This window comes from Microcaecilia unicolor, chromosome 4, assembly GCF_901765095.1.
Source record: "Microcaecilia unicolor chromosome 4, aMicUni1.1, whole genome shotgun sequence".
Lineage (NCBI taxonomy): Eukaryota > Metazoa > Chordata > Amphibia > Gymnophiona > Siphonopidae > Microcaecilia > Microcaecilia unicolor.
Genome location: NC_044034.1, coordinates 56,648,276 through 56,664,875, shown reverse-complemented (window position 1 = coordinate 56,664,875; position 16,600 = coordinate 56,648,276). Strand labels below are relative to the sequence as shown.

General features: G+C 42.7%; 1 protein-coding gene across 4 annotated transcripts in view; it reads right to left on the bottom strand.

The window, feature by feature from the left end:
- AASDHPPT (aminoadipate-semialdehyde dehydrogenase-phosphopantetheinyl transferase) overlaps positions 1-16,600 on the bottom strand; it is a 65,509-nt gene that overhangs the window by 46,284 nt on the left and 2,625 nt on the right. For all 4 annotated transcript variants that reach the window (XM_030199375.1, XM_030199374.1, XM_030199373.1 and 1 more), the window contains exon 2: positions 9,764-9,989. In XM_030199375.1, coding sequence (XP_030055235.1) covers positions 9,764-9,989 — 226 coding nt within the window. The remainder of the gene's footprint in view (positions 1-9,763; positions 9,990-16,600) is intronic.

Below are 16,600 nucleotides of genomic sequence, written 5' to 3'. Positions count from 1 at the left end.
CAGCCACGCATGTGCAGCGGCCCTCCTCTCTCCCCTGCTCCCCCTGCAGCCACCCATGTCCAGCGACTCTCGTCTCTCCCCTGCTCCCCCTGCAGCCACCCATGTCCAGCGATTCTCCTCTCCCCCTGCAGCCACCCATGTCTAGCAACCCTCCTCTCCCCCTGCCCCCCCTGCAGCCACCCATGTCCAACGACCCTCCTCTCCTTTCCTCTTGCCCTCCCTGTAGCCACCCATGTCCAGCGACCCACCTCTCTCCCCTGCCCCCCCTGCAGCCACCCATGTCCAGTGACCCTCCTCTCCCCCTGCCCTCCTGCAGCGTCCCTTCTGTCGCCCCTGCCCTCCCCTGCAGCCACCCATCTGGTCTCAGGACCCCCTCCCCACCTCCTTCTTCCCTGTCCCCCCTGCAGCCATCCATGTCCAGCGACCCTCCTCTCCCCCTGCAGCCACCCATATCCAGCGACCCTCCCCTTCCCCTGCCCCCCTCCAGCCACCCATGTCCAGCGACCCTCCCCTCCCCCCTCGGCGCATCACCCAAGCCCCTACCCCCCCCCTCGGGCACATCAACCCCCTCGCCACCCGCAGCCGCCAATACTAACGCTGCCCGGCCGCTGCTGCGTCTCCTGTTGAGCAGCAGCAGCCGGCACAAAAAGAAAAAGCCAAAAAAAGATTTTAAACCTGAAACACGGCTCCGTAGACAGCCATCTGGCATTGGCTGTCATCTCTGCAGCCGCTCCTCCTCTCCCCTCTGACGTCGCTGCGCTCCTCCGGGGTCTTCCTGCAGGAGTAGTGACGTGGAGCGGCTGCAGTGACGACAGCCAATGCCAGATGGCTGTCTACGGAGCCGCGTTTCAGGTTAAAAAATCTTTTTTTGGCTGTTTTCTTTTTGTACCGGCCGCTGCTGCTCCACAGGAGAAGCAGCAGCGGCCAGACAGCGTTAGTATTGGCGGCTGCGGGTGGCGAGGGAGTTGATGTGCCCAAGAGGGGGGTAGGGGTTTTGGTGATGCGCCGGGGAGAAGGGCTTGGGTGATGCGTCGAGGGGGGGGGTAGGGGCTTGGGTGCTGCGCCGAGGGGGGGGGGGGCACTGAGAGCTGATTGGTAGGCAGGTTTTGCAGGGCAGGGGCTTGGGTGCTGCGCCGAGGGGGGGCACTGACAGCTGTTTCCCAGGCAGGGGGAGGAGTAGGGGAATCAGCTGTCAGTGACATCACTGACATCAGTGCATTCTAAACTGCCTAGCAGACCACCTCCGAGGGAGCCACGGTACCGGGCACATTAAAACGTTGGAGGTGAGAATTATTATATAGGATATCTAGCACATGCCTTTATTCACATGTAGCTCAAGGTAAGTTACGCCTTTTAGTTTAAACTCAAAGGGTTTTTTTTTCTTTTTTAGGAGGGGGTGATATGTAGAAATGTTCCATAGCTTGCCTCCCCCCCATGGCCCTCCCCTAAATATTTGTTTAGAGACATCAGTGACATTACCCCACACTTTTGAGAACAGTTAATTATGTAATAAAATAGTAAATGATGGCACATAAAGACCTGCATGGTCCATCCTATTTGCCCAACAAGGCTTATAATTAGGCTGCAACACAGTCACATTTATTATCAATATATGATTAAACCAATAAACCAACAATCCAAACATACTGTTAACATTTTACTTCCTAATATCAACCTTCAGATGTCTTCCTTCCCCCACCAAGATACACAATACCCATACTCATAGTGCCTGCACTCCTAGCATATGATATAAATGTATTATAAAATACACATATTTGATCATGTTCTGTCTTGCTGTTCTCGAGGTACAGCCTGTAGAAGTCTGCTCAGCACTGGTGCTTACTTTCCAATTACTGATAATTGATTAGGTCTATGTTTGCCGTTTCCTGGATACAGATCACAGAAGACTGTGTTGCACTGATCTTTACTAACCAATTACTGGAATTGCCATTGACGGTCACTACTGTCCAACCCGATCTGTCTTTTGTCATTTTGGGGACACAGACCATAGATTCAGCCTAGAATTCCCAACTACTGGAATTGCCGTCTAAGCATCACTCTTGCCTCATAACATATCAACAACTATGAGATCATTTAAGTTTTGATTCCAAGTCTTATTTAAAACTTGATATACTGCCCATAGAGACAACCTTCTGGGCAGTTTACAATATAAAATTATGTATATAAAATAAATAGAATGACAAGCCACATAGGAAAGAATAAAATAGCAACATATACAAAAACAAACACAATATAAATAAAAAAAACAGATCAATACACAGCATGCCATGCAATATTGCATCATATCAAATCAGTCATATCCTATTATATGCTGATAATTCCAGTCCCAAATGGAGGGCCAGCAAATGTTTAGGAAAAGATGCATCATATGAGGTTCAAAAAGCCTCATGAAACAAATATAATTTAAGAAGTCACTTAAACATATGAAATGACTCCTCCAACCATAAATACAACGCATTCAAAAAGGTGGAAAATAAATCCAAATAAATAAATACATCTTATTCCAGGAGAGTGGACCAATGATGCTAAACATATTGATTTGAATTCATAGTTAAGAGTTATTGGGGGTGTTTTATAACTTCTTCCATCTATTTGAAGTCAATTAATCATGAACCTTACACCAGTTTTGAAAATTATTCCACAATATTACCATTACACATACACACCTGCTAATGTGTGCATGGGGGAAAATACCTGTAATCTACAGGAAATGCAAAAGTATGCCTTCACGTGCAAATCGCACCTCCAGAATCACCACTGTTCACAGAAGGTCAAAAATTCATGAATACTTTTACTTGCACTCGTGTTAAGCATTATTTAGCATAAGGAAATAGCTTTAAAAATGTTCCTTTCAAGTGTAACATCCCAGTCTATTGCAATATTTTAAATTAAGTTCTGCATTCTCTTTTTCCCTTGCACAATCTAATACAGGTACAGGCAGGAAGACGATACTAATGCTCACAGAAGCAGCTAAGGTAGCAAAGTATGCAGACCAGGAAAAGTGTTTCTTGCCACCCAGACTAAAATGATGTCTGTTGCCAATCACTTGCCTTATTCAATGCCTTTCCAAATATTACAGTCCTTTACAAGTTCTCTATAAGGTTACAAACATTCATTTTAAAACTATGCACAAAAAATAGCTGGAAGACTCGAAAGGGGGCAATCAAGGAAAAACCAACTGTGCAGTGGGCAATTACTGGTGATCATATTACACAATAAATAGCTTGAGAAACCAGAGTAAAGCAATATCAGTCCTTGTAATTACAGTACATCATGCCACTAAGATCATCCGTCTCCTAGAGGTCACTATAAAAACCTCTGCAGTATTCCACAGGCACAACAAACGGTCGCCAGCTCTATGGATGCTGAACAGAATGTCATCAAACAACTGAAGATTAATTTTTAAAAAGGAGTGAATCACGTTCACACAATATCATTTAGGATTGCACTGGTTCCATAATTAATACTACCAGCAACAACCGAGCACTCACAGTCACTGGAGAGTTTATAGTCAAGTTATTTCAAGCTAAGTAATACAAACTTTGTCTGTAATCTTGGATTGAGTTTATAATCAGAATGAAGGAAGGTAGGGAGGGATTGTATTGCGATGATGCTTGATGGGTGCTATCACAAATAGCTGAATATGGCCAGTGTAATGCACTGAGACTGATCACTATACATAATAATTTGCATATTAAAAAAAATAGTAAACTGAAAGAATGATTAAAATTAAATGGTTTCTATAGGATGAAGTGGCATGAGTAAAGACAGAAACCAGAAAGTATAGATAACCCAGTATAGAGTTGTGATTACATTTAACTGACAGACCCACGACCATTCTTCTAACTTTTGGAAATCCCTTCTCATTGTTTCTACTCCCTCCAGTGTATCCACTCTATTGATTATCTTCGTGTCATCTGCAAAAAGGCAATCCTTTCCTTCCAACCCTCCAGCAAAATCTCTCACAAATATATTAAACAGAATAGGCCCCAGCACCGACCCCTGAGGAACTCCAATGCTCACCTTCCTTTCCTCTGAGCGGATTCCATTTACCACCACCCTCTGCCACCTGTTGGTCAACCAGTTTCCTATCCAGTTCACCACTTTTGGTCCTAAGTTCAGCCCTTTCAGCTTATTCACGAGTCTTCTGTTGGGGACCGTATCAAAGGTTTTGCTGAAATCCAAGTAGACTACGTCTAGCACATGTCCTTCATCCAGTTCTTTGGTCACCCAGTCAAAGAAGTCAATAAGATTTGTTTGGCAGGATTTTCCTTTGGTAAAGCCATGTTGCCTTGGGTCCTGTAACCCATTGGCTTCTAGAAAGATAACTATATTTTCTTTCAGCAGCGACTCCATTATTTTTCCAACCACCGACATGAGACTTACCGGTCTGTAGTTTCCCACTTCTTCCTTGTCTCCACTTTTGTGAAGGACCATATCCACTCATCTCCAATCCTGTGGAACCTCTCCTGTCTTTAAAGAGCTATTAAATAAATCTTTAAGAAGTCCCACTAGGACCTCTCTGAGCTCCCTCAGTATCCTGGGATCTAACCCATCTGGCTTCACAGCTTTGTACACCTTCAGATTCTCCAGCTGTTTATAAACTCTTTCTTCTGTAAACGGCGCACAATCCACTCCATTCCCAGATATTCCCTCGGCAGCCAACCAAGGTCCTTCACCAGGATTTTCCTCCATGAACACCAAAGAAAAGTAATTGTTTAGCACATTCGCTTTATCCTCCTCACTCTCCACATAACCATTATCATTATCTTTCAGTCTTGCAATTCCATTCCTATCTTTTCTCCTTTCTCCAATATATCTGAAAAACATTTTGTCACCTCTCTTTACATCTTTAGCCATTTTTTCTTCCGCTCGCGCTTTCGTTAGCCGTATTTACCTCTTCACTTCTTGAGTTTAATGTGATAATCTTTTCCGTGATCCTCTCATTGTGTTCTTTTGTATTTCTTGAACATAGCCTCTTTTGCTCTTATTTTTTCAGCTACTTGGTTGGACAACCATATAGGCTTCTTGTTTCTCTTGTTTTTGTTTACTTTCCACATGTAAAGATCAGTCGCCATATTTATAGCAGCCTTCAGCTTTGACCACTGATGTTCCACTTCTCCTATGCCATCCCACTCCAACAGCTCCTTTTTCAGGTATTCCCACATTTTATGAAAATCAGTACTTTTAGTTTTGTGTGTCCACACTCCACCTTCGCCCTTATAACAAACCATGTGATCATCACTATTACATAGGTGGGCACCCACCTGGATATTAGAAATACTCCTCCATTCGTGAGAATTAGATCCAGCATCGACCCTTCCCTCGTGGGTTCCGTCAACATTTGTCTGAGCAAGGCACTTTGAGAGGCGTCCACAATCTCCCTACCTCTTTCCGATTCCGCAGACGGAAGTTCCAATCCACATCAAACAAGTTGAAATATCCCAACAGTAGCACCTCCCCTTTCATACCAATCTTTTGAATATCCTCTATCAGATCCTTGTCTAGTTTCTCCATTTATGCTGGAGGTCTGTGGATAACCCATATGTGGATACAGGTTCCATCTTGTGGATAAAGGTGAATCGGTATTTTCTATCTGGATTTTCAAAAGGCATTTGACAAAGTACCTCATGAAAGACTCCTGAGTAAATTAAAAAGTCATGGAATAAGAGATAATGTCCTATTGTGGATTAAGAACTGGTTAAAAGATTAAAAAAACAGAGTACGGTTAAATGATCAGTATTCTCAATGGAGAAGGATAGATACTGGAGTTCCCTAGGGGTCTGTGCTCAGACTGCTGCTTTTTAACATATTTATAAATGAACTACTGAGGTAATTACATTTGCTGATGACACAAAATTATTCTAAGTTGTTAAATTGTAAGAGGATTGTGAAAAATTGCAAGAGGACCTTATGAGAGTGGGAGATTGGACACCCAAATGGCAGATGACGTTTAATGTGAGCAAGTGCAAAGTGATGTATGTGGGAAAGAGGAATCAAACCTATAGCTATGTGATACAAGGTTCCACATTAGAGTCATGCGGACAAAAAAAGCAAACAGGATGATAGGAATTATTAGGAAAGGAGTGGCAAATAAGACTGAAAATACTATAATGCCTTCGTTTCACTCCATGGTGCAACCGCATCTTGACTATTGTGTTGAGTTCTGGTCGCTGTATCTCAAAAAATGACATAGCAGAATTAGAAAAGGTTCAAGAGACCAAAATGATAAAGGGGACGGAACACCTCTCTTATGAGGAAATGCTAAAGAGGTTAAAGCTCTTCAACTTGGAAAAGAGAAGGATGAGGGGAGATATGATTGAGGTCTACAAACTCTTGAGTGGTGTAGAATGAATAGAAGTAAATCGATTTTTTTTACTCATTTGAAAAGTAAAAAGACTAGCGGCAATGCAAGGAAGTTACATGGAAATACTTTAAAACAAATAGGAGGAAATTTTTTTTCACTCAACGAATAGTTAAGCTCTGGAACTCTTTGCTGGAGGATATGGCAACAGCGGTTTGAGTATCTGGATTTAAAAAAAGGTTTGAACAAGTTCCTGGCGGAAAAGTCCATAGTTTGCTATTGAGACAGTCATAGGGAAGCAACTGCCTGCCCCAGGATTGGTAGCATTGAATGTTGTTACTAATTGGGTTTCTGCCAGGTACTTGTGACCTGGCTTGGCCACTGTTTAGAAACAGGATACTGTGCTAAATGGACAATTGGTCTGACACAGTATGGCTACTCTTATGTTCTTATATGTTATATTCTTGTGTCATCGCCCAAGAAAAGGATCTATGTGTCATCGTTGATCATACTTTGAAACCCTCTGCTCAGTGTGCAGCAGCAGCTAAGAAAACAAATAGAATGTTAGGAATTATTAGGAAACGAATGGAAAACTACTACTACTATTTGGCATTGCTATAGCGCTACAAGGCATACGCAGCGCTGCACAAACATAGAAGAAAGACAGTCCCTGCTCAAAGAGCTTACAATGTAATAGACAAAAAATAAAGTAAGCAAATCAAATCAATTATTGTGTACAGGAAGGAGGAGGGTAGGTGGAGGCAGGTGGTTACAAGTGGTTACGAGTCAAAAGCAATGTTAAAGAGGTGGGCTTTTAGTCTAGATTTAAAGGTGGCCAAGGAAGGGGCAAGACGTAGGGGCTCAGGAAGTTTATTCCAGGCGTAGGGTGCAGCGAGACAGAAGGCGCGAAGTCTGGAGTTGGCAATAGTGGAGAAGGGAACAGATAAGAAGGATTTATCCATGGAGCGGAGTGCACGGGAAGGGGTGTAGGGAAGGACGAGTGTGGAGAGATACTGGGGAGCAGCAGAGTGAGTACATTTATAGGTTAGTAGAAGAAGTTTGAACAGGATGCGAAAACGGATAGGGAGTCAGTGAAGCGACTTGAGGAGAGGGGTAGTATGAGTAAAGTGACCCTGGCGGAAGACGAGACGGGCAGCAGAGTTTTGAACCGATTGGAGAGGGGAGAGGTGACTAAGTGGGAGGCCAGCAAGAAGCAGATTGCAGTAGTCTAAGCGAGAGGTGACAAGGGTGTGGATGAGGGTTTTTGTAGAGTGCTCGGAAAGAAAGGGGCGGATTTTACGGATGTTGTAAAGAAAGAAACGACAGGTCTTGGCGGTCTGCTGGATGTGAGCAGAGAAGGAGAGAGAAGAGTCAAAGATGACCCCAAGGTTTCGAGCCGAGGAGACAGGGAGAATGAGAGAGCCATCAACAGAAATAGAAAACGGGGGGAGTGGGGAGGTGGGTTTGGGGGGAAAAATGAGAAGTTTGGTTTTGGTCATGTTTAATTTCAGGTGGCGTTGAGACATCCAGATAGCAATGTCAGACAAGCACGTTGAAACTTTGGTTTGGATGCAAGGTGAGATATCAGGGGTAGAAAGGTAGATTTGGGAGTCATCAGCATAGAGATGGTAGGAAAAGCCATGGGATGAGATTAATGAACCAAGGGAAGAAGTGTAGATAGAAAAGAGGAGGGGACCAAGAACAGAACCCTGAGGTACGCTGACAGGCAGAGGGATAGAAGTAGAAGAGGATCCACCAGAGTGAACACTAAAGGTGCGGAGGGAGAGGTAGGAAGAGAACCAGGAAAGGACACAGCCCTGGAATCCAAGTGAGGACAGGATATCGAGGAGTATGCTGTGATCGACAGTGTCAAAAGCAGCGTAAAGATCAAGAAGAATGAGGATGGAATAGAGACCTCTGGATTTAGCCAGTAATAGGTCATTGGAGACTTTAGTAAGAGCAGTTTCGGTTGAGTGGAGAGGGTGAAAACCAGATTGTAGTGGGTCAAGAATAGCATGTGAGGAGAGAAAATCAAGGCAGCGGCGGTGAACAGCACGCTCAAGTAATTTGGAGAGAAAAGGGAGGAGGGAGATGGGTCGGTAATTAGAGGGACAAATAGGGTCGAGTGAAGGTTTCTTAAGGAGAGGTGTGACCACAGCATGTTTAAAGGCAGTAGGGACAGTTGCAGTGGAAAGTGAGAGGTTGAGAATGTGACAGATAAAAGGAATAAGAGCAGGTGAGATGGCATTAAGAAGGCGGGTGGGAATGGGATCAGAGGAACAGGTGGTACTGTTCCTGGAATTCACTGCCAGAGAATGTGGTAAAAGCAGTTAGCTTAGCATGGTTTAAAAAATGGAGTGGAGGAGTGGCCTAGTGGTTAGGGTGGTGGACTTTGGTCCTGGGGAACTGAGGAACTGAGTTCAATTCCCACTTCAGGCACAGGCAGCTCCTTGTGACTCTGGGCAAGTCACTTAACCCTCCATTGCCCCATGTAAGCTGCATTGAGCCTGCCATGAGTGTGAAAGCGCGGGGTACAAATGCAACAAAAAAAAAAACAAAAACAAAATAAGAATGTTATAATGACTTTGTATTTGCTCCATGGTGTGACTGCACCTCACATACTGTGTGAAATTCTGGTCACATCTCAAAAAAGATATAACAGAATTAGGAAAATTACAGAGAAGGGCAATGGAAATGATAAAGGGGATAGGGCGACTTCTCTATGAGGAAAGGCTAAAGCGACTTGGGCTCTTCAGCTTGGAGAAGAGATGTCTGAGAGGAGACATAATAGAAGTCTATAAAATACTGAGCAGAATGGAATGGATAAATATGAATCGCTTGTTTACTCTTTCCAAAAATACTAGGACTAGGGGGTATGCAATAAAGCTACTAAGTAGTAAATTTAAAACAAACTGGAGAAAATATTCCTTCACTCAACATCTAATTAAACACTGGAATTCACTGCCAGAGAATGTGGTAAAAGCAGTTAGCTTAGCATAGTTTAAAAAATGTTTGGGTAATTTCCTGAAAGAGAAGTCTATAAGTCATTATTAAGATGGACTTGTGAAAATCCACTGCTTATTCTAGGATAAGCAGTATAAAGTATGTTTTACTCTTTTGGGATCTTGCCAGTTATTTGTGACATGGATTGGCTACTCTTGGAAACAGGACAGTAAAACCATGTATGAAGAAATCTACAACAAAGCCTTATTTCCACTAAGATTGCTGAACTATAACAGTTAAATAAAGCTATACATTGCGAACTGAGTTCGATTCCCACTGCAGCTCCTTGTGACTCTGGGCAAGTCACTTAACCCTCCATTGCCCCTGGTACAAAATAAGTACCTGAATATATGTAAACCGCTTTGAATGTAGTTGCAAAAACCTCAGAAAGGCGGTATATCAAGTCCCATTTCCCTTTCCCTTATATTTTAGTACCTGGTAACTCAGTCTTCATAATATCAACACCAACTTGAAATTCCACTTCAGCTGCAAGAACTGCATATTCTCCATGATGGGAGATATTAAAGTTGAAGCTGGGATAGGTTCTGGAAATGTCATTTACAAGAAATGGTTTTCCTTTTGATGTTCTTTGCAAAAGTACTTCATTCCATGGTATTTGCAGTTTGTCTGCAATTAACTTCCTTATCAATAGACGACCAGCCTGTTAAGTGACAGAAAACGTGGATTAAACTATGCACCCAAGTCACAAACTAAAAATTGCACCAGATAAGAGGAGCTTAATCTGCATTTCCACAGCAATCTGAGCTTCAAGAACATTGCATAGCCTATAAATTCTGAGAAATACATATAAAGAAATCATTTTGTAAATTCAGAGTCCATCAGCCAAGACGTAAAACTATAGCATTTGTATTTAGGGTGAGAGAATAAAGCCAGAGGATCCTGTTCAAACTTTGCCTGCAGCTATATATTTTAGATTTAAGCAGCGTATTTTTTAACCAAAGAGCACAAAACGGTGTATTCAAAATCACTTTTAAGCATTGCTTTCAAACAAAAACAACAAAAAAAAAGTTTATATATACACATGTACAGTTTGCACACGCATAGGCATATGAGAGGGAATTCCATTTACATACACACTTATGCATAAATTCCCAGGTGTTAATTTCCAGTCCAGAAGTACATGAATATGTGCATATTTTTGTCCTGAAAATTCAACAAATTCCACAGAGGGAAAAGTATGCATGTACTTTTTAAAAATGCAGTTGTAAAATTAGTTGAGTCAAAAAGCTGACTCAAAATATGAAAAGTAACCTTAGGTCAAAAGTTTAACATTCCAAAAGATAAAAGAACTGAGGTCATAAGAGATAAGAAGACACTCCATAGCACTTATAGGGCCCTGTTTACTAAGGCGTGTTAGCATTTTTAATGTGCCTGCAATTAGCGCGTGCACTAACCGTGTAAGTATCTACAGGGATATTGTAGGCGCGTACACGGTTAACGCGCGTTAAAAACACTAACGCGCCTGTAAGGCAGCTTAGTAAACAGGGCCTATAGTATTTTAGAAACATTTCAAGGAGCATAATGACAATAATGCACATTATTTGCGCCTTAATGCATGTTAGAAGGCACTAACACGTTAATTTAAGCTATGGTTGGTGATATAATAATGAGATGCCAAGCATGCAAAACAGCTTGCAATTCAATAATACAGCTTGCGGTGAACACTGTAGGCCACATTTATGTATTTACTAGTAAAAAAAAGCCCCGTTTCTGATGCAAACGGGGGCCAGCAATGTTTTCTTCTGTGTGCATGTGGGAGTGTGTGTGTCCCTGCCCTCTCTCCCCTCCCCCCTCTGAGTCCTTCACTGTTACAGAGCCAGCGATTTGATTTCGTGCTCTGCTGTTTTCCTTCACTGACTGTTTGTGTTACAGAGAGGGCGGGGCAGACACTCATGGGGAAACCGGATCTCTCTCCCCCTTCACACTTCCGTCTGGAGGCTTCATAGAACGTTGGTGTTGCCTTTTATATAGAGAGATTTGGATTTTGTTTGCACCTTTCAGTTGTAGCTAAAGATGAGTTACATTCAGGTACACTGGGTATTTCTTTGTCCCTGGAAGGCTCACAGTCTAATTTTGTACTCGAGGCAATAAGGGTTAACTAACTTCAAGCTCACAAGGAGCAGCAGTGGGATTTGAACCAGGCACATCAAGACTGGTGCTCTTAACTACTAGGCCACTCCTCCACTCCTAGAAAATACCACCAGCAAAAATCTGGTAGTATTTTTCCAAACCAGGAGCACAGAGACACAAAGCTGTAGCCCAGTGCTCTTGGGAGGTACTTCAAAGGTCTTAGCAGACTCCTGGTTACTCCTCCCACTGAGGCCACCCACCTCAAATAATCTCCTCCTCCTAAGAAGACACTCACCCCAACCCCTCCTGGGCCTAACTTAAGGGTTCCTTGGTGTCCAGTGGGTTCAGGGCAGAAGCAATTTTCTGTTGCTTCTGCCCCTTGCCAGCATAGGGCTCAAAATGGTGCTGGCAAATCCTAGCCATTGTAACATAAGACTATACCATAGAGGCTGTGGTCGCCATTTTGAAGCCAGCAACAGCAAGGGGCAAGTGTAACAGGGGATCGCTCCTTCCACAACCCCACTAGACACCAGAACGCTTAAAATAGACCGGGGAGGGGGCAGCCTACAGGAGGCACCAGGGGTCTGCTAATGCTCCTTTAAAAGTGCTGCCCAAGAGCATCAGGCTACAGCTTAGTGGTCCATTTCTCCCAGAAGGCACGAAGAAAGCAGCTAGTGTGGTTTATCACAAGTTGCATTCTTCATGTACATGCAGTCAGTAACCTTCAATACTAAGCTACCAATGGTCTCCCTCTGAACACGAGGAATGCAACTTATGATATACCATACTAGCCTACCTTGCAGGCTGTAATACTTCAAACTTCTTCTTGGCAAACTTTAGCAGGCCTACTGTCTTTCCTAGAGGCTCTTCTCTCTGCGCTCCTATGACTTTCCCTAACCATAGGCTTCTATACTTCCTGGTTGGGACCCTGCCCTGCTGGCTAGGTTTCCCTGTTCTAGTCTTATTAAAGTGGCCCAGTGGGGGAAAGTGGTTAAGGAGGACTGGAAATCTCTTGTACATTCCCTCAACTCAACCTTCCCAAGTTCAGTACTTGTCTCAATTGCAGTGACCTCCTGCATTTTGGTGGTCATAAGTAATGCCATACTGGGAAAAGACCACAGGCCCATCGAGCCCAGCATCCTGTCCCCAACAGCGGCCAATCCAGGTCAAGGGCACCTGATAAGCTTCCCAAACATACAAACATTCTATACAAAAATTGGCTGATTATAGTTGAGCAAAAGACAACTGATTCTGAATGTAAGTAATCTTCCAACTCAGTCAACTAGGCAATCTTTTCTGGCACCTTCTCTCATTGAAGTATCAGTGGTTATGCCTTTTCAGCAAAGTTCGGTATAAAGCATTGATAATAGTGAGGAAAAGAGACTCCGACCACTGCAATCACCTTCCATATCTATGAACTTGTCCCTTCTCTACAAAACAGCCCAGGTACTGGACATCTTGTCTTCTCAGGAAGCACATCTTTGGACTTATTGTCAAGCCAGCTTTCTGCAAGCTTGTCAGGACTGCTTGAACTTGTGTTTGGTTAAGTGCATCTCCCAGCTGGTACTGTAGAACATGATGTTGTCAAGGTACGGTGTTATGTAATGCCCACAGGTAACCAGGAGCAGTCTACCCATATTATAGAATATTGCAGGAGCCCATGATATCCAAAGGGCAGTACAGTGAATTAGAATAGGCCTTGAGGAGTGGAGAAGATTGCCTTCTCCTTGGCATGGGAGAGATACCTACCACCATCCTTTGGTTGTCCGATGTGAAAATAAATTGGGCTCCTTACAGTCTCTCTCAATGAAGTCATGGCACTGGATATGCTTCTAAACTGAATTAACTTCCCAGAAGTCAGTACTAATCTGCCTTAGGAACCAGAACAATTTGAGATGAACAATTGCTGTTGAACTCTATCAACCTATGTTTAAGCATCATTTACTTCTGTGGCCACATCTTGTTTTTGAACTCTGGGCACCAATATGGTTGCTCTTGAACAGCAACTCCTGAGTCCATAACAACGTGATAAGTGAGACTGTGTCCTTCCCAGAATGCTGACACATTTAGATTCTGACTCCTAAGTTGCTCTAGGTCAGCCTTCTGTGCTGCTAAGAGTTCGCCCCTGAATGGAATATGTAGTGGTTCAGGAAGATGGAGCATGATGGAAGGCTTTGGCTACTTTCTCAGTGCCTTCTAATGTCAGTTTAGGGTGCTAATGCAGCCGCTGTCTCATGGGCAGACAGACCTCATTGAAACTGCTCCAAAAGAATGATCTTAGATACAATCAGAGCTGAAGCAGCCACTTCCAGGAAACATCCTTTAAACTGTAAAAGAATCCTCATGGTCTGTCTTCCAAGAGAACAGCCCATTTGAAGAACTTCATAAGCCTCACAGTGTACCAGGTTCATCTAGGAGAGCAATCTTAACATCTGCATAAGTGGCTCTCCTGTCTAAGTTAGCATCCTGGAAAGCAGCTTGGCTACAGCAGGTTAACAGTTTGCCTAGGTAAGAAGTGCAGTCTGTATACCACTTCGATAGCTTTCACACATGCAGGCAGTAAATAAAAAATTAAATACTTTCCACTTACTCTCTTATATCCAATCTTCCTTTCAAATCTAAAATAAATAAAAATATGGCAGAACAACTCTCTATCTTGAGCAAACTAACATTTTGCACCCCAATCAATCTGGGTTCTGCCGGCATCACAGTACAAAAAAAATCACACTTTTGAACGTTACTATCCATATTCAAACTAATTTGTATCACAATAAAACAACTCTTCTATCTTTGGATCTCTTTGCAGCTTTTGATGTACAGGACCATACACTTTTCCTCAACAGACTGTAAGACACTGGAATTTCTGGAATGGAATACAGTATGCTGGCAAAACATCATATCCATACCCTGTTACGTGAGGTGTGCCAGTTCTATTTTGAGAACCATGTTAAGATCTATGTAGCAACTTTGGCTAGTCTAATACAGTCTCTGGATTTAACCCTTTACTTTTATGGAAATAATACTCAAACACTAACCACACTGGATATAAATGACTTAAAGGATTTCCACTCCAATAATAAGAAATCATCCAAAAATGCAACTTGGTGTATCTCTTACAAAGTGAAGATGTAAAAAAAAAAGGATTTTTTTTTTCTGAAACTACCTCTCCTCAGTCCTGTGGAAATCAGTGGAATGTAAATTCCAATGGTTTACATTTTCATTCTCATATCTGAAGTATAAAAATGATTTTTTTTTCAAATTACATCTTATTCATTCTGTGCTTAACTGCTTTCAGAAAGATGCAGTATGTACCTTAGTACATGCCTTCTCATCACCCATTGATTTACTGTAATGCTTTTTCCAAGGCCTACAAACAATGGATCTACGATGTCTCCAGTTGATTCAAAACGCAAGAAAAAGTACTAGGAGCCTTCACAAGCAGGATAAATCCTTTAATCGCAAAACATGTGTCTTGTGCATCAATCTTGTACCATTGACCCGCCGTGTTTGGGTGCAAAGCGCCTGCGTTGGAGTAATCTGATTAGTATTGTTGAGGACGCAGAAACCAGCTGAAAAACTGAATGTGTTTTGGACTTCGAACCCTCTCTTTGTTGGGTCTCCAGTTGATTGAAAGCACAGCAGTTAAACTAATTATAAACGATAATAGCATAAAGTGGTCAAATTTATTATTTACAGAAGTCTACTTTTAGCACCATAAATTATAAAATCCCAACTTTGGTTCACACGATCTATTACAATGGTATGCCCCTTTTTAAATCATGTCTTCTAATACCTACTTTATTCCCCTTCTATGTCACTTTACTCTTCTCAGAATTTATTAATGGTTTCATCATTCAACCACATACAATTAGACACTATCCATCATTCCATATTTATTGTAGTCCATCCATCTCTTTAGAATGAGTTACCTATGAGCCTGTGAAAAGAAACCTCTTCAATGAAATTTAAAAAGGATCTTAAGAATATCTTCTCCAAAAAGCTTTTGATACATGATAACTATTATTTGGGTGAACAGTAATGGAGCACTGGGAGGATGAGAACCTGGATTCAACATGATGTAATTTTCCTTTTACTATGTAATTTTAATTTTTATGTTCCAATGTTATATGTCATCTTTAATTCTTCTCTGTTGTATTTTCTTACTCATACTACTGTATCCTTTTACTATTTTACTATAACTGTAAACCACTGAGATGGGTTGATTTTCAGCAGTATATCAAGTATGAAGAAATGAAACTAGAGAGCTGTAAGGTTCCTACAGAGTGGACTTCAGTAAATGCCAGACACTGATACAGAAAGCTACCACAAGTAGATGTGTGCAGTTATGTACAGTATATTAAAATCAGGGGTGTAGCCATGGGCGGGCCTGGACAGGCCCAACCACTTCCCCTCCAGTCACTGCCCCTGGAGGTCGACCCCGGAGGAGCGCAGCGATGTGAGAGGAGAGAGGAGCAGCTGCAGAGCCAACAGCCAATGCCTGAGGGGAGACATGATAGAGGTATATAAAATAATGAGTGGAACAGGGGGATGTGAAGCGTCTGCTCACGCTTTCAAAAAATACAAGGAGTAGGGGGGCATGCGATGAAACTACAGTGTAGCAAATTTAAAACAAATCTGAGAAAACATTTCTTCACCCAACACGTAATTAAACTCTGGAATTCGTTGCCGGAGAATGTGGTGAAGGCGGTTAGCTTAGCAGAGTTTAAAAAGGGGTTAGACGGTTTCCTAAAGAACAAGTCCATAAACCACTACTAAATGGACTTGGGAAAAATCCACAATTCCAGGAATAACGTATAGAATGTTTGTACGTTTGGGAAGCTCACCAGGTGCCCTTGGCCTAGATTGGCCGCTGTCGTGGACAGGATGCTGGGCTCGATAGACCCTTGGTCTTTTCCCAGTGTGGCATTACTTATGTACTTGTGTCTGTGGTGCCGCGCTTGCTTTTTAAAAACATTTTTGGTAGCACTTTTTGTTTTTGTAGCGGCCACTGCTGCTCAACAGGAGAAGCAGCAGTGGCCAGAAATGGGAGCTGGCGCCGCGTGTTTCATGGGAAATTTGGCAGGTCAGTGTTGGGTGGGCGGGCCTGGATGGAAATAAGGGGATATAGAGACACGGGATGGAAGAATCGGGAGGCGGGGGGTAGACGGATGGAAGGATGGG